Here is a 20,755-nt window from a genome sequence, read left to right on the forward strand (position 1 = left end):
AGAAGGAATCTGCTTTGTTCAAGGATACTCCATCTAATACTTGATTATGTTGCAAAAAGAAATTATAGGCATAAGGGGGTTCTCTCTTGTTTATTCTTAGAGCTAAATGGAAATAAGACAGCTAACCAGCCTCTGCTGGCAGATGAAAGGCTCTACCCCTTGAGTTAGAATTCTTTGTGTACTTCTGAGCACTGCTCACTCAATAGCAATCCAGAGTAACTAAGTAAAATTAACTGAGTGTCAGAGAACTGTTATTTATTTTTTTCATATTTTAAGGTTGAATGTTTAGTTTGCAGAGCTATTTTACCTATAAGCTGTGTGAATGTGTAAAAATTCCTTTGACTTAGATATCTTAGAAAATGTAAAACACATGATTTCTTTGTAAAGCTCATTAATTTATGCATCTGCCAACTTTTTCATTACTAAGCTGTGCATTCCACCAATCTTGTCTGCTCAAACGAAAAGTGTCTGTGGGCAGCGAGTATGAACGTGGGAGTTACAAACTAGGGACATTGTATATTAAGTTTTAAAAATAAAAGTTTTTTTTTTACAGTTCTAGATTTCTTTTGTTTTTCTACAGTCATTACATGAGACAGATACTGGAAGCTCTACGCTATTGTCACGATAATAACATAATTCACAGGGATGTGAAGGTAAGTCATTTTTATTACTAACTTTAATATTTGTGAATAGATACTGACTTATAGCAATGATAGTAATGAGAAATTTTTCTTTAATGTTTTTATGAAGAACATCTTAAAGTTAATTTTACTTACAAATAAAAATTTGTTGAGCTGGTTTATATTTGGAGGGTTTAGTAATTCTTAATAGGAACAATTTTTTATCATTTCCATTTCCTTATTTTTATTAAAATGTACATGCATTCTAAAATTCCATTATTCTTTCTTTATCATTGTGTATGTGTGTGTAAGAGAAGTGTGAAAATCTAGCAAATAGGAAGAACAAACAGTATCCTACACTAAGTTAATTGAGGGGAAAATGAGAATTTGGTTGATATAGAATAGTTCATCACACTTACACTTCTGTAATGTTGCAATGTAGAATAGTCAGCATTTTATTTTCTTTGCAGAGAGTTTTGAAACATAGTCTGAAGTCATAAATTATAATATAGTTTGTACCCTTAGGAATATGAATATTACCATTATTCAGTTTTTATGCCTGTTTGATCCCAGTATCAATTCATGAGAGCTGTCAGTTCCTGGCTCATTATGGTGTCAGGGGAACAAGGAAGCATGAAAGAAAGGAAGACATGGCCCTCCTGCTCATGCCCACCCCTTTTCAAGGCCTTGAGTCACTGAGAGCCCCTGTGCTCTCTCTGGCCCTGTTGTCCACTTTCACGTGCTCCTATTTTGTCACTGGTTTGTCTCTAACCTATAGCATCCGTAGGTACAGAGCTCTTCTTCTCTCAAGAAATAACATCAAAGGCCTGGCTTCTTCAGTGGACTTTAATGGTTAAGAAAATTAAGTAGAATTTAATTAAATTTTCTATAACATCTGAGAAATTTTAACTGAAATTCTGGTGGTTAAAAGCTGAGGGAAAGCATGAGCAATTCGTGGAATGTTATAATAGCAATGAAAAAATCATTGGAGAAATGTACAAAATACACATTAGTGTAAATTAGTTGTAAAATATCTTATTCTTTTCAAATGTGGTGATAGGAAAGCGATATTGTTATTATCTCCACTCAACATTTTAAACAACTCGGTGGATACATAGCACTTTTATAATCAAGTATTCTTCAGTTATGCAAACAAAGAGAGTGAGAAGTGTAGAAAGATAAGGGGGGGTGGGGAATGGCCAGTGATAGCAATATGCCGTGTTATTCTTTTGCATTTAATTAATAGAAGAAAATGCATATATACAGAATGAACTATATCTCCATAAATGACGATCTGTGGGAGTTCCCTGGTGGTCCAGTGGTTTAGACTCCATACTTCCACTGCAGAGGGCATGGGTTTGATACCTGGTTGGGGAGCTAGGATTCTGCATACCACACAGTAAGGCCCCCCAAAAAAGATCATTTGAAAACTTAAAATATGTAAAACAGGGGGCTTCCCTGATAGCTCAGTGGTAAAGAATCCACCTGCCAATTTAGGAGACATGGGTTCTATCCCTGGTCCAGGAAGATCCCAATGCCGCAATTCCTGAGCCTGTGCGCCATGCAACTAAGCCCATGCGCCACAATTACTGAGCCTGTACTCTCGAGCCCACATGCTGCAGCTACTGAAGCCCATACGCCCTGGAGCCCATGCTCCACGACTAGAGAGGCCGCTGCAATGAGACGCCTGCACACTGCAACTAGAGAAAAGCCTGCGCGGCAACAAAGACCCAGCACAGCCCCAAATAAATGAATACAATGTGTAAAAATATGTAAAACAAATTCTGAGTTCATATAGTAGCATTGTGTTAAAGACTGTTGCTCAAGAGGCAGTTTTTTAAAATTGAGATATAGTTAACATTTAGCATTATATAGTTTCAGGTATACAAGATAATGATATATGTATATATTGTGACATGATCACCACAGTAAGTCTAATTACTCTCTGTCACCATGCAAATGTACAGTATAATATTATTGACTAGTCACCAGGCTGTACATTACGTCTCATGACTTATTTATTTTTGTGACTGGAAGTCTGTACCAGTTACCCCCTTCACCCATTTTGTCCCTCCAACCCTCTTTCTCTCAGGCAACCACCATTCTGGTCTCTGTGTCTGTGAGTTTTGTTTTGTTTGTTCATTTGGTCTGATTTTGAGATTCAGTGTATAACTGAAATCTTATTTGTCTGTCTCTATCAGACTTACTCAACATAATACCCTCACGGTCCATCCACTTTGTCACAATGGCAAGAATTCATTCTTTTTTATGACTGAGTAGTATTCCGTTGTGAGTGTGTGAGTGTATATATATATATTTATTCATATATATATCTTTATTCATTTCCCCGTCAGTGGACACTTAGGTTGTTTCTATCTTGGCTAATGTAAATAATGCTACGGTAGCATGGGGGTGCAAATATATTTTTAAAGTAGTGTTTTTGTTTTCTTCAGATAAGTACTCAGAAGTCAAATTGTTCAATCATTTGGTAGTTCTTGTTGAAAGTGAAAGTCACTCAGTAGTGTCCAACTCTTTGCGACCCCATGGACTACACAGTCCTTGGAATTCTCTAGGCCAGTATACTGTTGTGGGTAGCCTTTCCCTTCTCCAGAGGATCTTCCAAACCCAGGGTTCAAACCCAGGTCTCCCACATTGCAGGCAGATTCTTTACCAGCTGAGCCACAAGGGAAGCCCAAGAATAGTGGAGTGGGTAGCCTATCCCTTCTTCAGTGGATCTTACCAACCCAGGAATCGAACTGGCGTCTCCTGGATTGCAGACAGATTCTTTACCAACTGAGCTATCAGGGAAGCCCCCATATGGTAGTTCTATTTTTAGTTTTTTGAGGAACCTCCATACTGTTCTCTAGAATGACTGCACCAATTTACATTTCCACAAATAGTGTATGAGGGTTCCCTTTCTTTCTACATCTTCACCAACACTTGTTATTTCTTACCTTTTTGATGATAGTCATTCTAACAGGTTAGGAGGTGATCTCTCATTGTGGGATTTGCATTTCCCTGATGATTAACGATTTCGAGCATCTTTTCATGTACTTGTTGGCCATCTGTCTTATTTGGAAAAATGTCTGTTAAGATCCTCTGCCCACTTTTTAAATCAGATTGTTTGGAATTCTGTTACTGAGTTGTAAGAAGCAATTTTATTTTGAATTCTGTTCTTGAGAGGTAACTATATCAGCATCATATGAGAAATAATGATGGACAACACACTCTACTGTAATACTTTCAATAATAGAGTCAGTCAGCGTTTTGGTTGGCCATGGTATAATGACAATCCAAAACCAAATACAATCCCTAAGTAGTTATGTTTGAATACTATGCTTCAGCTTTCATTTACGTTCTGATTGATTTATTCAACAAATATCCAAGTACCTACTTCACACAGTATACTGTGTTTAGAGCCCTAAGGGCATTATGGTCTCAGTAGACAGATGAGATACTGTATCTGTTACCAGCTACTACAGATCAACACACAGTGACTTATAGCAATCACCATTTATTTGCTTTCAGTTCTGCAGCTGGGCAAAGCTTGAGGAGGACTGCTCAATTTTGGCTCACAGGCTGTTGGCTAAGGTGGCATGGCTAGTATCCACAAAGCCTTCACTCACTTTTCTGGCATCTCAGCAGAAGGAAATAGAACAGCTGGAAGCTGGCTAGGTCCTCTTTGCAGTCTCTCATTCAGAACCTCTCTCTCACCTCATGCCCTCCCTTTCTAGCAGGACAGTGTCTCACGGCACCAAAGGAGCAAAAATGAAGCCTCAACCTAGAATTGGCACCATGTTATGTCTTCTGCCTTCTGTTAGTCAAAATGTCACAAGAGTAGCCTGGATTCAAGAGGAGGAAAAACAGGTTGCGCCTCTTAGTTAGAGGAGCAACATATGTGCACAAGGATAGGAGAACTTGTTCACGGCCATCTTCGCAGATAGGCAAAACAAATAATTATCATCCAAGGTATGGGGTGGGAAATATTAAAAGGCAGGGTCAGAAAATTCATGGAGAAAGTTGCATTTGCTAGTCTTGAGTCATGGGAGAGTTACAACAGGATGAGAGGACGTTTCAAGCAACAGGAATAGTGTAGGCAATGGCTCAAAGTTATCGTAATAAATTTTAGTAAGTTTATTATATCTAAGGCACATGCCAAATAATTTTGAGGAAGCATCCAGAAACATGAACTTCCCAGGTAGCAAGGGTAGTAAAGAACCTTCCTGCCAATGCAAGAGATGCAGGTTTGATCCCTGGATCAGGAAGATTCCCTGGAGGAGGGCATGGCAACCCACTGCAGTATTCTTGCCTGGAGAGTCCCATGGACAGAGAAGCCTGACAGGCTGCAGTCCATAGGGTTGCAAAGAGTCGGACACGACTGAAGTGATTTAGCATGCACACACACATCCAGAAACAGTCTAAGGAAGGGAAGAGAGAAGTGATTCTCAAACTGCATGTTAAGAAGAAACCACCAGAAAAGGCACCATTGTTGAATTGGGAAGCAGACTCTCAACACAGGACACACATTATTGTTGATATTCTTTATATTTCAGTATCTGAAATCTATACATTTCGTATGGTAACTGTAGTGTTCACATTTAGCTAATTGGTAAATTGAGATTGGGTTTGTTTTTTTTCTGAAGACATCCATCCAAAAATACATATTGAGTGCCTGCTGTGTGTCTGGCACTATCCTAGGAACCAGAGCAACATCATCAAACAAAACCGACCAAATCACTGACCCTGTGGAGCTGACTTTCTAGTTCAGGGAGACAGACACTGATCACTGAGCATAAATAAGTCAACTGTATAGTAGGTTAGAGATGTGAAAAGGACTACAGGGAAGAAAAAAAGAGCAGCCAAAGGGATGAGGCCTGCTGGAGAAGGGGTTGCAGTATTAAATAGGGTGATGAAGCAGGCCACATTGAGCAGTTGACCTCTGGCAAGGAGAGACGGTGGGCTGACTGACACCAAAGGAGGAGGATTCTGGGTAAAGAAAGGCAGGAGCGTGAGTGGCCTGTTTGAGCGAGAGCAAGAAGGCCAGTATGATTGAAGCAAAGTGGGCAAAGGGGAGACGATAGTAGATGAACTTAGAGAGGAAAGGAGGGGAGGAGAACCTTTAACCTTTACTCTGACAGAACTGAGGATTCACCAAAGAGTTTTGAACAAAGACAGATGGTGATCTGACTTTCCACGGTAACAGGAAAACGTTGCTTTGTTGCTCTAATAGATTGAATAGGGGCTCCAGGGTGGAACTTGGGAAACAAGAGATGGTCCTGCCTGGCAGGGCCAGAGTGGTAACAAGGAAGTGATTTTTTTGTTTGTTTTTAAGTAGATTCCAGGTATATTTGAAGGTTTTGTCCACAGGATTTGCTAATATAATTTCAGTAGCTTAGATAACCCAAAGTAGTTTCATTCAGGGCCTTATAGAGGTTTTCCAATGTAGTGATCTTTAATAATAATGCAACTTTAATAACAGTACATTGCCCATGGCTAATAATTTAAACTTTCACTGGATATGTTCTTACTCTTTGCTTATAATAACAAATTTTGCAGCCTAGTAGCTTTTCTTCACATTCAGATAGTGGATATTCAGTGACTTGTCTGGATATAGATTTCCTCTGTATATAGATTTTGATTTCTATAGTGAGTTTTTGTCAAAGTTTTCTTCCTTTTTACTCAGTAAAGAAAACAGAAGACCATTGCAACAGTCCATTCCTTTGAGAAAAATTTAAATTATTTAATCGTCTCTTTTAGCTAGCCAAGAATATTCCCATTTTCTCCCTTGTTCTGGTTCTCATTCTCCTTCTCTCCCTCCTTCCCCTCCCCCCAAGTTCTTGGCATAGATCCAGAAGCATTGGGTTTCAAACATTCTAGAATTATATTAATAACACTTTTTTCTTTACTTGGTAGGCATTTCTTTTTGAAATCAGAATACCTGAGTCTAAAAATGTTTGGTTGTATCAGGTTACATTTGAGTCTATGGTGCCATGTGATGTGTAATGGAAGCTGTTTGTTTTGAAGAAGCAGTTTCATATGAAATTGTGTAAAATGTAATTGTATAATTCTTTGAAGACTCTTGAGAGTCCCTTGGACTGCAAGGAGGTCAAACCAGTCAATTCTAAAGGAAATTAGTCCTGAATATTCATTGGAAGGACTGATGCTGAAGCTGAAGCTCCAATACTCTGGCCATGATGCAAAGAACTGACTCATTGGAAAAGACCCTGATGCTGGGAAAGATTGAAGACAGGAGAAGAAGGGGATGACAGAGGATGAGATGGCTGTATGGTATCACCGACATGATGGACATGTGTTTGAGCAAGCTCCGGGAGTTGGTGATGGACAGGGAAGCCTGGCGTGCTGCAGTCCATGGGATCAAAGAGTCCGACACAACCACACGACTGAACTGACTGACTTAAGTTTGGGAAGATGTGTCATCTAGTACAGCATCTCCCAGCAGCCGTACACACTGGGGGCCAGGTTCTTTAGTGTGGGGGGCTGCCCTTTGTGTTGCCACCTCTACCTACTAGATGCCAGTAGCATTTCCCCGCTGTGTGACGCTCAAAACTGACCCCCAACATTTCGAAATGCCCCCTCAAAAACCACCCCTGGTTGATGCCCACAGTCATAATATTCTATTTCTCATGCTTTGCCTCCCTACAGGCATTAAATATTGCATGTATGCAAATTTCTTTTTTCTATCACCTTCCCTTTTATTCCTGTTTTTTTCTCATGAAAGGATGTGAAAACTTTCATTATGTTTCAGTGTTTTCTTCCTCTCACCCCTAAATGAAAAGTACTTAAAAAAAAAAATTAGTCCAGTTTTTTAAGTAAATGCAACTCCTGGCTCCTTGCTGGCCTTCGTTGGCTCTGTTCAGCCATGAGAGTCGCTGTTTTATTGTCTCTAAAAATAGTCCAGTTTTTTAAGTAAATGCAACTCCTGGCTCCTTGCTGGCCTTCGCTAGCTCTGTTCAGCCATGAGAGTCGCTGTTTTATTGTCTCTCCTGTCTCCCAGAGATGCCTCACAAAGCATCACTTGAGTGGGGAGAGAAAACTAAGCCTCAGACCTTTCTGCGCCATTGACCTACTGACGTCTGATTTTAATAAGACTTCAACTTAACTTTAAGTTGAAGTTAAGCCGCTTCTTTGAGCAAACTGCTTGACACACAGTCCCTTTCTATTCTGAATAGGGCCTGTGCCCAGGAGATTTGGGGGCTCCGGTTTAGTTCTCAGAACTGCAAAACCCCAAATCTCACAACTGCTCAGCCAGGAACCTCCACCCAAGCATTTCTGTGCGTGCTTCCTTTAAATGGTTTCCTTGCTAACCCATGAACACGCCTGGCTGCTCTCTGGCCACCTTCTGGTATCAGTTCTCCTTTCACCAGCTGAGGGCCAGACTTCATTATAAATGGGCGTTCATCACATCACACTAGTTGTGGTGGCATTGTGGATTTCTTACGGTATTTCTTCCTCCATCTCTCTTGACATTTATCTTACATCTCTTACCACAGCTCCCCAAAAGTCCCTCATGTTTATATTATATAGAACATTGAGAGTTTCCTTAAGATGAAAGTAAGTTCTGTTCTTTATTATAATAAGCACGCAGGCTTGCCTTCTCTGTTACTTTTGTAAGATTGTCTAGCATAATGTACATGTTCAGCATGATCGTGGGGTTTTTAATACTTAGAAATACAAGATAAATTTAAGATGACCTTGCTTCTCTTTTTCCACCCATCCCCCGTTTCAAAAAAACATCAGCTCCAACTTTCTTTTGCTCAGTAGATGCGAGTACTTTCACTGCTGGTTCCCTTCTGAGCCAGCAGTGGCAAGCATGTACCATACAGCCAATGCATTTGTACTGTAGTAACTCTTGCCACTGATATTAGTTTACTTTGAATCCCAGGGCAGTCAAAGAAGGCTCATGGCATTAGGTTGCAGGATTGAAATGCTTAGCAAACTACCAGTGCCCCTCTGTGGTGGTTTGCCAAGCAAGATTCCCTCTCAGCTTGTCTTCGCATATTCGCTCATAACAGCTCCCTCTCTGCAGACTGCAGAGCCCCAGGTGGGCTGCAGCCAGCCTTAAGCAGATCAGAGCGGGGTTGACATTGGAGGGAGCAAAACTTGCCACCCCCACAATGTGTCTGTTTGGCTTGAAGATTATTGGGGGCTGGTTGTTTTTAAGAAGCAAAAGACTCAGGAAGTCTTTCTTTTCACCTCCCCCTTAACCGCCTGAAACAATTTAAAGGGTCTGATCCAGGAAGAGTACTATCACCGGAGATGTCTGCAGAGAATGTGGGCTAGGTGTGCTGGGGGAACTCAGGGAGACCAAAGTCCCCTCTGCATCCCATAGTGTTGGTAGCAAGCATTTGTTTCCCAAACATTTGTTTCTCCATCTCCATGTCCCCAACCCCTACCCTCTTCTCCTTCTCTCAGTTGGCTCATAAGTTCCAATTTCCCAGCTTGTCCTTGAGCCTCATATTCCAGAGGATATGAGGCCATATTCCCCTCAGGTATGTAATTTATTATGTTTTTTTTTCCTCCTGTTAATCCATCTCAGGTCAGGAGACCCGTCAGGAAAACCTACAGGATGGAGGAAACTTTTTCCTTCTCCAGCATCTTCCTGTTCTCCCCAAAGAATAGAAACTCACTGCCAGGAGGAGTACTCCATCCTTCATTTTGCTGTTCTAGTCTTAATTGTTCATGTTCCTGATTAATAGTTTGCAGGTTGCCTTAATGGGAGTGTATATGTGAAAGGATAAAGGGGGAAATAAACCTTTGTCATGCCTGTTAAGACACAATCTTGTCAATCTTTAAGTCAAAATTTGGGGTTTCTGCAATTGTGTTTGATGTTAACTCACATTAAAAGCATCACTTTCCTGAAATCCACACTTCAAATTTAGGATACATTTTAGAAAGTGATACTTCCTATAAAATATTTGTCATGACATTAAATAGTCAGTTCCTCAATTACACAGAAAATTCAACATAATTTGCAATCACCTATTCATGAAAGCATCTATGGTGTAAAGATAAACATGGTGATTAATAAGCTCAGTACAGAGAATTAAAACGGAAGTTTTCTACCAGAATGAGTAACTTGAGAAATTGCATATCTTCTTTTTTGCCTTTTTCTAATGTAGAGAAGTCTACTTTGGTGTAGTGTCTTTTATTTAAATAGTGGTATAAAGTGATGTTTTTAATAATGATTTTCCAAAGTTACATATATTTTTAAAACTCCTAAGTGAAGTGAGATTTGATTCAGCATTGCTTATGTTAAATGAGAACTATCGATCAGCTTCTCATTTCTTCTTAGTCTAATGAGTTTGGGTTTTAAAACTTATGTAAGAAAGTATTGCTGTAACTGTGGAGAAACTTGGGTGTTTTGGTCGACTTTGAGTTAATATGTGATTCTCATGTCTATGATATTACTAGCCTAGACACCCTTGTTTACAGCCAACACTTAAGGAGTCACCTGGAATTCCCAGGTCTTCCTTTGTCTATGCAAATTAAAAATAATCAGCCAGAAATAAGATTGCTGCTATAAAAGAATAGTTGTATACTATAAATATTTGAAGCCAGCATGTTTTTTCACATGTTTCTCTGAACATTTTCTTCTCTCATTTAAACATTGAAGTAAAAAAAGGAAAAAAATTATTTACTGATTTCTATTCTTTTTCAATGAAAATCACACAGATTTGTTTCTGTGTAATGTGAATTGTTTCTACATTTTAAATTCTGGAACAAAACATGCTATGAGATGAAAGGCTTAAGAGTGCTATGTGAACTAACTTTAAACTTCTTTTTGAGCACTGAAGAAATTACCATGTAGGGAATAGATGAGTCTTTAAGCAGGTTACAGTTCAGGTTTATTCAACTTCAATTTTGTTCAGCTATTTATGTTTGGTTCTTATCCGAGCAATTGCAAGTACCATAGGAGCAGAAATAGGAAATAGACTAAAGCTCCAAAGTTGCTTATGGTCTCTTTAGGAAGATAAACACACATTCTTTTTTATTTTTAATTATATTGTATATAATACAGAATATAGCCATCATCATTTGTCTTACAAGATTGCATCTAAGAAAGAAATGACCATAAAGAAAGGCTTACTCTTTAAATATTTAGGTAAATATTTGAGAAAATTTTAGATGACTTATTTAACTATGCACTTCAGTGTTTCCATCAGTTAATTGGCATACATCAAGGTTGTGATGATTAAAATAATAATGTGAAACCTGTAAGCACATAGCACGTGCTTAGTAAATGAGAGCTACTCATAGTAGTAACATCATCTGGCTTAATAATAGTACCTATGAATTACATAGCATTTTTCTGTTCTACAAATGAAGAAATTAACACTTACAGAGGGTGATTTCCCTAAGATTGTCCAGCTAAATAAGAGTTGGAACTAGGATTGAATCGAGGGACTCTAACTCCAGAGACCAGTCTCACAATGGTGATACTGTTATACTGCCTATCATTCATTCATTCATTTATTTCACAAAAATTAATTGAACACATTTACATGCTAGGTACTGTTTGTCACTAATAACATTATTTATATTGAATACAGAGGAGAATCAACAAAATGTGAAGATCATATAATGACATTTTTATTTTGACAAAGCCCAATCCAAATATTTAAGTGTATTTATAAATAACATCTACTTCATAAATACTGGAATCAATGAATATTCCTTCTCCCAGGATCGTGGACCAGATAATACCAAATAAATAATGTATTTATAAAACCTTGGATTTTTTACAGTACGTTATTCATACACTTAGATAGGCCTTAAATGAGGAAATTTCTTATTCACTTTTTCTTATACTTGTTTTAAAAGTTACCAACAATACATTACCCATACATGGACCCTTGTAATCTAATTACTAGAAAGTAGGAAAGTCATAAACCATTTGCTGCTTTATCCTATAGTTTTGAATTATTGTGCTTTGCGTAGAAGCATCCATGGTTGAGTTTAAACAAAATCATCTGGTGGTTTCATATGTGGTGGGCTCCTTGCAGTATGCTTGTCTTTTGCCTCTATAAGTCTCTGCCATCTCAGCTTTCACTCTAAGTAGAACCATAAAGTGAGTTTTATGTTTGTTGGTTGGTTGATTTTGTTTTTAGAAACCAAAGAAGCTTTCTTGATGCCTATTATCAGCCAAGCTACGACCTGTTAAACCCGTCGTCTAGGGGCCCCAGTAGGGTCATATGAACACTTTTCTGTTTGGTGGTGTTTTCCATTCAGAAATCAATCAGAGGGTTGCAGATGGGGTGCGTCAGGTTTTGTAAAGAGATTATATAGTGTCTTCTTGAATGTTTTATCTAAAAAAAGAAATATAATGGGGTCTGTGCTACTTCTGGCTGATGCAAGGCAGGTGAGGATGTTTTTTATTTCAATTAAATGATTCAGTTGCTGACAATCCACTCTTCGGTGTACAACAAAAAAAATGGGTTTAAAAATGCTGTATGGAAGGAAGCAAACTATTAGTAGAATCTGAATGACCAAAAGGTGCCTTTTCACAGAGCTGTAAGTCAGATCTTTCTCTGTAATGGATGTACAAGTCCTTATTTTTCTCAGATGGTTGACAAAAGAGTAGTATGATGTTAGGACAACTAAAAATGAAAACCCAATAAATGTGGTTCCAATGAGGCCTGCAGTCTGAGAGATCTCGGCTCCTAGTTCCATCTGTGAATTATAGCACTTCGTCTCTTTCCCTTTTGTGGCCTCTTCAACTGAGTAGTATATGATAATTGGAATAATTATGCCCAGAACAACTATCCATATGTAAACACATAGTTTTCTAGCAAAGTTGGGCTGGCGAAATTTTTTCAGTAAGTGGCCATAAAATACTTTCTCATAACACGAAGTGGTCTCTTGTGTGGAATCCTTTTTCATTAAGGTAGCATAGCGGCTTATGGCAATCCAGCTTAAAATTAAGAGGCTGACGAACATACTTACATGCATGGATAGAGTTCCCAAAAAATTGACCACTCTGCATTGTGGAGATTGATATTCCCACTGAAAACCTTTCAGGAAATAGATACCCATGAAAGGCATGGCACTGCACACGAGTAAGTTTGCAGTCACAAGATGTGCTAGGTAGATGTGTGTTGATGTTTTCTTAGCTATTTTTGTTAAAAATATCCACTGGGAGAGAGAATTTCCAAACAGACCAATGATACAAAGGAAGGTATAAATGATCGGTAAAGCCATGTAAGAGATCTTGGATGGTTGAATACATGTTGAGTTGTTACTCATTTATATCAGATTTCCTTGAATTTTGCCACAGGAGCTAGAACAGAGTTGCAGATACTTAATATTAAAATTACAAATGGTATTTAAACTAAATTTTTTTAAGCATTGGCTAAAATAAAATAGTAACATAAATATAGTGAATGGAAAGGGAAAGTATAGATGCCTTCTCACCTTTTCTAATCACGATTGTCCGATTGAAATAAAAGCAGGAAGTTGAATATTGTGGATGGTGCCTTTGTCTAAAGAATAAAATTTGATAGAAATAGTTAAATGCCTGAGATTTATTCTTTCATACTAGAGAAATGTGTAATTCTTATACTAGATTTTAAGGTAGTTTGTAAAATAGAATTGATTTTGGCCTAGGAAGGTCATTTTTAGAATTTAAAGGCACATGCAAGCAATATTTACTGACCAAAGGAAACTGTTGCAAAAGTATTTTGTGGTCATGTTAACAGAAGACCAATTTTTAATTACCACCTTGCTGCTGCTGCTGCTGCTGCTGTTGCTGCTGCTGCTGCTGCTGCTGCTGCTGCTAAGTCGCTTCAGTCATGTCCAACTCTGTGTGACCCCATAGACGGCAGCCCACCAGGCCCCTCTGTCCATGGGATTCTCCAGGCAAAGCACACTGGAGTGGGTTGCTATTTCCTTCTCCAGTGCATGCAGGCATGCTAAGTCGCTTCCGTCGTGTCCAACTCTGTGTGACCCTATGGACAGCAGCCTACCAGGCCCCTTTGTCCATGGGATTCTCCAGGCAAGAATACTAGAGTAGGTTGCCATTTCCTTCTCCAAATTACCACCTTAATTGTCCATAAATACTTTTAAAAATGGTGTCTTTTCATGGCTAAGTTAAAGAGCTTCTCTCTAATCCAATACTATTAGAAGAGTCTCTTTCGTATTTCAGAAGTAAACAATTCTTTGTCAACATTCAGGCAAGATCTTGAATTAAACAGAAGAAAAATGTAGTGACCAAGGATAGACACCAGGATACCAGGGTCCTTACTGGATGTCATCAGTAATTTCTTATTTCAGATATTTAATGCTCATCTATCATACTTGAGTAAAATTTAGTTTAAGATTCTGAATCAAACCGTAGTTGCTATTGCTTGTTGGTTAGAGCGCCCTCATGTGTCTTTGTGTGTAACTTAGTACCTTGGTTTTTCAGAGAAATGTTTTGTTTTTTGTTGTTTTAGAGGATACTTTAACCACAGTATAAATGCGGGTATGATTTGGCCTTTTTAATGTCTTGTTTTTAAATGTCTCTTGCTTCAAAAGGTACACGTACAGACTCCTTTTCATATTTTTCTCATTCCTTTATTTTTCTTTTAGTTGGAAATAAGAGAAGGTTTTGGATTCTGGTCAAATAAAAACCATGAGCTCTTTTCAGAATGTGCTTCAGTTCTCCATATTTTTCACCATACATTTCTAAGTACCCCATTCTCCACTCTTTTATAATCTAGAATAAGGATACTCAGTTTTTTTCTTCTCATTCTCTCTTTTGATAAACACAAAATTTTTTTGCTAAACAGTGCCTTCTGAGATTCTTATATGCTCATAGCCCCTCAGGGATATTTTACTCTTTACCCCTATTCAGCATCAGATTATATTTTTTGCATCTTAGATTATAAAAGTAGGGATTTTTCCCAAAATATACCACTGTAATTTTGAACTTACTTTTTAAACAAATCTTCACTCAAAGGCTTGAAAGCTTGGGTATCTCTAGGTTCAAATACTAAGACCCTTAATGTCTACCAGTGTCTATCATGTTATTTTGTTGCTTTGCAATTTTTATTTAGAAAATGGTGCATATGCTTCAGAGTGAGTTTGTATCTGAGTCCAGTACACCCTGGCAAACGGGAATTGATTTAAAAATCAGAGAGTGAAATTAGCCAGTTTATTTCTTAAGAAAAAAAATTATCTGATCAAAGTGATTGTTTATAGTACATAAAGAATGGAACTTCCTTTTGTGATGATGTTAAAGAAAAACATTAGCTACTGCCTTGTATAGATAATGCGTTGTGTACTAAAATCTATAAAGGTGATGCTTTGTATTAATGAATAGTATTCTTTTTATATATTAAAAATAAAGCTAGGCCACCACATAGAGCATCTGTCATCATCTTATTCATTACCATTGCCTTGCTTTTCTATTTCACCCTAGCAGGTGCTTCAGAACAGACGAGAGGTAAAAAGAACTTCACAGAGGCTAGCTTTATCGGATGGATGACCTTGAGACTCTAGAGGCACCTTCCGTATAACAGAAAACAACTAGTTGACCATCTTTAGCTTGCCAAACATCAAGCTTGTATCTACTATGTACCTCTCCTTTAAAAGTAAAGTTTGATTATAAAACTGCTAGATAATTATTTTCTAAAATTTAGAAACCATAAGGCTTAAGAAATCAAATAACAATCGCATGTTACATATACAGAATGGCTCTCTAGAAAATGTGTGCAAGTCTGCATTCTGCTCAGCAGAATGCCTGTCTTCAATCAGTCCTGTAACACATTGTACCTCTGCTAATTTGACAAATGAAAGACGTCTATAATTCTAACTTTAGCTACTAACGGTTACCTACATAATTAATATGCTGACCTTTCTTAGTGATCAGTTTTAAAATGTAAACATTTTAATCCAGTTAGAGTTTTTATATAAAGAGTTAACTTTTAAGCTCAAACTGAGTGATCAGTCTTACCTGTATCAGTAGTTTATGCCAGCCAAGGCTCTGTTGTTCGGGGTGGTGATGCTCAATTTCAGACTTATAATTCTCTGATCATCAGTCTTCCATTATCTTTCAGTTTTATTCAAGGAGAATAGATTCTTGCATGACACCAACTACAGTGGGAAGAAAGGAAATTAAACACAGTATTGAAGAAATGCAATAGTTATGGTGAATGCAGCAACTACCTTCTCAAAAAAAAAAAACTCATTTCTCTTTTTCTATAGTGGGAGGAAGTTGGTGGACAATATATATGCTGTGCTTCCTTATTATTATTTCATGAACTGGTTACACCTCACTTAGCTTCATTAGCATGCTTGGCAGAAGTTAAGTTCAAAGGTTTAGTCCCCGTGGCTAGTTACTTGTGTAAAAATAAAGTGGTAGAGGGAACCATTCCATAGTAACCCTCTAAAATATTGGTACAAACTTATCTGTAAAATCATTTGTGGATGGCTTGTTTGCAACTCAGCTTTATTGTAAATAAAGGGAAGCAGAATTCAAAGTTGTTTTACTTGTAGGAGGTTACTGGAATCAAATATCATAAAACTGGGGGATAAAGAAGTAAGGCCCAGAGCAGTACACTGTAAGCACAGACTACACTCAGGGGTTTTGGTCTCATCTTGGGGGTGTGTGTGTGTGTGTGTGTGTGTGTGTACGTGCGGGCACTCAGTTGCTGTGTCATGTCCAACTCTTTGCAACCCCATGGACTGTAGCCCACCAGGCTCCTCTGTCCATGGGATTATCCCAGCAAGAATACTTGCATAGGTTGCCATTTCCCCAGTAGACTAACCCATTCTACTTCAGATTGTCCTCCGCTGCCTCCATTCAGATTCAAAAGCAGTACATTGTTTGGAGCATTTCATTATGAATTTGGGAAATCCTAGAAAGTGCCAGAAATGAAGACCAAATATGCCTCAAATCAATAATTATATTACAATATAAAGAACTGTGAAACCAATTTGATGTACAGGATTGTTTCATCAGTCTATTAACTATTAACTAAATGAACGCTAAGTACCATAGTTAAACCAGTGGGAGTCTGAGGATGGGAACAGCAATCTAATTTCATCAGGCTCAAGCACTTCAGTTATCTGTAACAATCTTCATTTAAAATTAAGAAATATACTTTGCCATTTCTCATAACCCATCATGCTTATCTTATTTCTTGTTGATTGGATAAATTCACCCTAATGCTTGCTGATATTTCTCTTTAAAATAATAATGAGGACTACCTGACTGTCTGGATTTTGTTCTGCTGTTATTCATCTTTGCAATATTTGCCATCATTTAATTAAGAACAGTGACTCATCTGGGGGTACATGGCCGTTGATTGCAGAGTAATCTGGCCTCTGGAATTCCTATCATTTTTATTTCAACAATTCTTCATGTTCCAGGAAGAAATTATTTAGAACAAAAAATAGTCTAGATGTCCATCAACAGATGAATGGATAAAGAAATTGTGGTAAATTTATACAATGGAATATTATTCAGCCATAAAAAGGAATGAATTTGTGTCAGTTGTAGTGAGGTGGATGAGCCTAGAGGCTCTTTTACAGAGTGAAGTAAGTCAGAAAGAGAAAAACAAGTATCATATATTAACACATATATATGAAATCTAGAAAAGTGGTACTGATGAACCTAGTTGAGAATGGACTTGTAGACACAGAGGGGGAGTGTGGGACACAATTGAGAAAGTAGTTTTGACATATATACACTATCATGTGTGAAATCGTTAGTGGGAGGTTGCTAAATAACACAGGGAGCCCAGCCTGGCACTCTGTGATGACCTAGAAGGGTAGGATAGAGAGAGGGAGGGAAAGGATAGATATAGACTGATTTGCATTGTTGTATGGCAGAAACCAACACAAAATTGTAAAGCAATTTTCTACCAATTAATAAATAAAATTTTTAGAAAACAGTTTGAAATAATTTAGAGAAGGAAGAATGTAAAAGGAATCCTGTTTATAAATGATCAAAAGATAATTTTAATATTACCTTTTTGAGGTTAAGCACCTTTGGTCCAAGAAAAAAGAATGTCCTTACTCTCTACAATTTATCTTCCATTGTCCCCAAACTCAGTAGATGATACCATCACTTCTTCAGTTATTCAAGCGTTAAAAACCTAGGACTCATCCTTGATTCCTCTCTTTCCTTCACATCTCGCATCCAATCAATTGCTGCTACTGCAGCTTCTATCACCACCACCGCTAGTATTAGCCTCATTTAATGAAAGCCTGTTATGTGCCAGGGATCCTGTTAAATGCTTTACATTCATGTCTTATGTAGTCTTCGCAATACTCTGTGAAATAAATACTATGAAATAAGTGTCTTCATTTTATAGGTGAGGAAAACTGAACCTCAGAAAAGTCACATAAGTTGCCCAAGGTCATGTAGCCATCTGTCCTAACAGAGCAAGTAATTGAAGAGAACAAGGCCATAGTTTCAATGCCTTTTTTTAAATCTAGCCTCTAAAGTCAACACCATCACTTCTCAGTATTCTGTTGGTCGCCTAAGGCCAGCAGTGATTCAGTGTGGGAGGTATAAACATCGGGAGATGATGGTTGTGGGGAGCCATCTTGGATGCTGGCTACCACAGATGGCAACCAACCATTGAACAAAGGAAGAGTCAGAAGTACTGCTTAAAATGAGAGTCAGATGACATAATTTATCTGGCAAGAATGCCTGGATAGGTGTAATTTTCACCTTTTCTTCCTCTATTTTGATTTTTTTTAATGCTCTGTAGTTTTCCTAAACAGTGCAATTCATTTCACAAATGTTGCTGTGTTTCCAGTAGTGTGTGGAGGTCACTGAAGAAGTATAACCTGCCCAAGGTGGCACAACTAGTAAATTTACTTTAAGGCACATGTTTGGGTTTGTTTTTTTTTTCAACCTCACCCTCTACCTTTGCAGCAATTACTGGTTTTTTTCTAGAGTTAGTAAGGGTAAGTAAACTAGAGTCAAGTTTTCAATAATTTTATTCATAGACAGGGTTTCTAGGCTCTGAGGTAGCAGAATTGACTGGGAGAACTGAAGCCCAATTTTATTCTTTCTTGGAAAACTTTGGACTTCATTAAGCTAATTTTTATTCCATCAATATCAGTGTAAAGTCTTTATGATTTTAGTGATTTTGAGTTCCCTAATTGAAATAGAAGGAAAATTTTATTTATATTTTTCTAAGACACTGCAATTGGTAAAAGGTGTGGATGTCAGAGAATTACCAGAAATATAGCTTAGGCAGAAATGTCAAGAATTGCAAGTTCTCTGTCAAAGTGGCCCCTTGGACTTTTCTCATTTAGGTCACCTATAGTTTTCTTCAGTTCTTATTCATCTTTCCCATGCTTCTCTTCTTCAAAGTTCTGCTTCTGTTTCCAAGTCTAAATGCTCTTGCCTAACCATTCTAATTACTTCCTATGCTGCTGCTGCTGCTGCTAAGTCGCTTCAGTCATGTCTGACTGACTCTGTGCGACCCCATAGACAGCAGCCCACCAGGCTCCCCCGTCCCTGGGATTCTCCAGGCAAGAACACTGGAGTGGGTTGCCATTTCCTTCTCCAATGCATGAAAGTGAAAAGTGAAAGTGAAGTCACTGAGTCGTGTCCGACTCTCAGCGACCCCATGGACTGCAGCCTACCAGGCTCCTTTGTCCATGAGAGTTTCCAGGCAAGAGTACTGGAGTGGGGTGCCATTGCCTTCTCCGAATTACTTCCTATATCCTCTGCCAAATACTGGCTTCCTCAGTGTTCTGCTCTGGCCCTTATGATTTACTCCTTGAGGTATTAAAGTAATTCCCCAGAGTGTAAGTCCTGCCATGTATGAAGTTTCCTGCTTTTGAGATGTTAGACATTCAAAGGGCACACATGCTCCAGTGCAGTTTGACAATCCACAGTGAGCTGTATTCAGCAGGGGTATATAAGAGCTTTCCTTAAAAAAAAAAAAAAAAAAAAAAAAAGCTTTCCTGGTGGATCACTGGGATTAGGACAGGGTCCCTTTTCAACTTGCCTCAGAGCCAGAACCCAGAGGACACAAGACAGCTCAGTCATAACCTGTACCATTGTGCTTAAACTAAGCAGTTACTTTGACCTACCAGCTTAGTGTCTTCTAAAATGGCAACAGTGGGTCTTTAAAGCCCTGTCTCTGATGACTCAGAAGCTCAGGGCATTGGGAGGCTGGTGTGCAGTAAGAGAAGACATGCCTTATGTGGTCCACATTAGAACTTCACATTCAAAAGATAATTATTTCTTCAAGGGGGAGTGGGATGAGGAGGCAGTGGAAGCCTTTATCCAGTTTACTGCACACCCGAGCCAGCAGTTACCTTTAGGAGGAGTGAAACAGAGACTTGTTACTCAAAGCTGTGGTTTGTTCAAGGCTCTCTGAGGTCCCCGCTCTCTTCAGGATGTGGTGTCTGGCCACATCCCTGTCTCTGTCTCCAGCTGCACTGTGCTCAGGCCTCACCATCTACCATGAGCAGCTATAATCATGGCTGTCTCACCCTTAATCAGGGTGTGAAGATCCTCTACTTGCTGCTACAAGCTGGCTCGGAAGTATTTCCCTCGAGAACTGTTTAAAAAAAAAAAAAAACAGAAATTATAGTCCAAAGGGTGAAAATGTATAATAGCACAGAAGAGTGATTACCTCTGGAGAAGGAAATGGCAACCCACTCCAGTACTCTTGCCTGGAAAATCCCATGGACAGAGGAACCTGGTAGGTTACAGTCCATGAGGTCGCAAAGAGTGGGACACGACTGAGCGACTTCACTTTTTCTCTTTCTTTCTTTCTTTCTTTCTTTCTTTCTTTCTTTCTTTCTTTTCTTTTGTAAGAAAGGTCTAATGACAAAACATAAAATGGAACTGCCAATTAGAGTTTCACTATACTTCACCTTTGGCTTTTGTCTTTCCAGATATGCTTGAACGTACTGGGTACACTGTCTTCTAGAAATGCACACCATCAAAACATGGTGGCAGTCATTAGCACTAGAATCTCCACAGAGGTGGCAGTTGGAAAGCAGATGGGAAATTAGCAGATTTTAGGGAGAGGGAAACTTCAGCATTGGATTAGATGAAGCAAAGATATTTTTGAGGACAGTCAAATTTAGAATTTCAACATCTTTGAGTCAATCAAGTTTGATTCATATCATGCTTCAGAACCTACCTACCTTTTTGT

At 38.4% G+C, this 20,755-nt stretch overlaps 2 protein-coding genes across 2 annotated transcripts in view; one reads left to right on the forward strand and one right to left on the reverse strand.

Moving 5' to 3' along the window:
• The window catches only part of CASK (calcium/calmodulin dependent serine protein kinase), a 377,556-nt gene that overhangs the window by 199,191 nt on the left and 157,610 nt on the right, over positions 1-20,755 (forward strand). The window contains exon 5 of the mRNA XM_052662816.1: positions 581-653. Coding sequence (XP_052518776.1) covers positions 581-653 — 73 coding nt within the window. The remainder of the gene's footprint in view (positions 1-580; positions 654-20,755) is intronic.
• On the reverse strand, positions 11,874-12,884 carry GPR82 (G protein-coupled receptor 82). Its single transcript, XM_052662818.1, has one exon. It carries the CDS (start codon positions 12,882-12,884, stop codon positions 11,874-11,876), a length of 1,011 nt encoding a protein of 336 aa, XP_052518778.1.

Source organism: Budorcas taxicolor, chromosome X, assembly GCF_023091745.1.
Source record: "Budorcas taxicolor isolate Tak-1 chromosome X, Takin1.1, whole genome shotgun sequence".
Taxonomy (NCBI): domain Eukaryota; kingdom Metazoa; phylum Chordata; class Mammalia; order Artiodactyla; family Bovidae; genus Budorcas; species Budorcas taxicolor.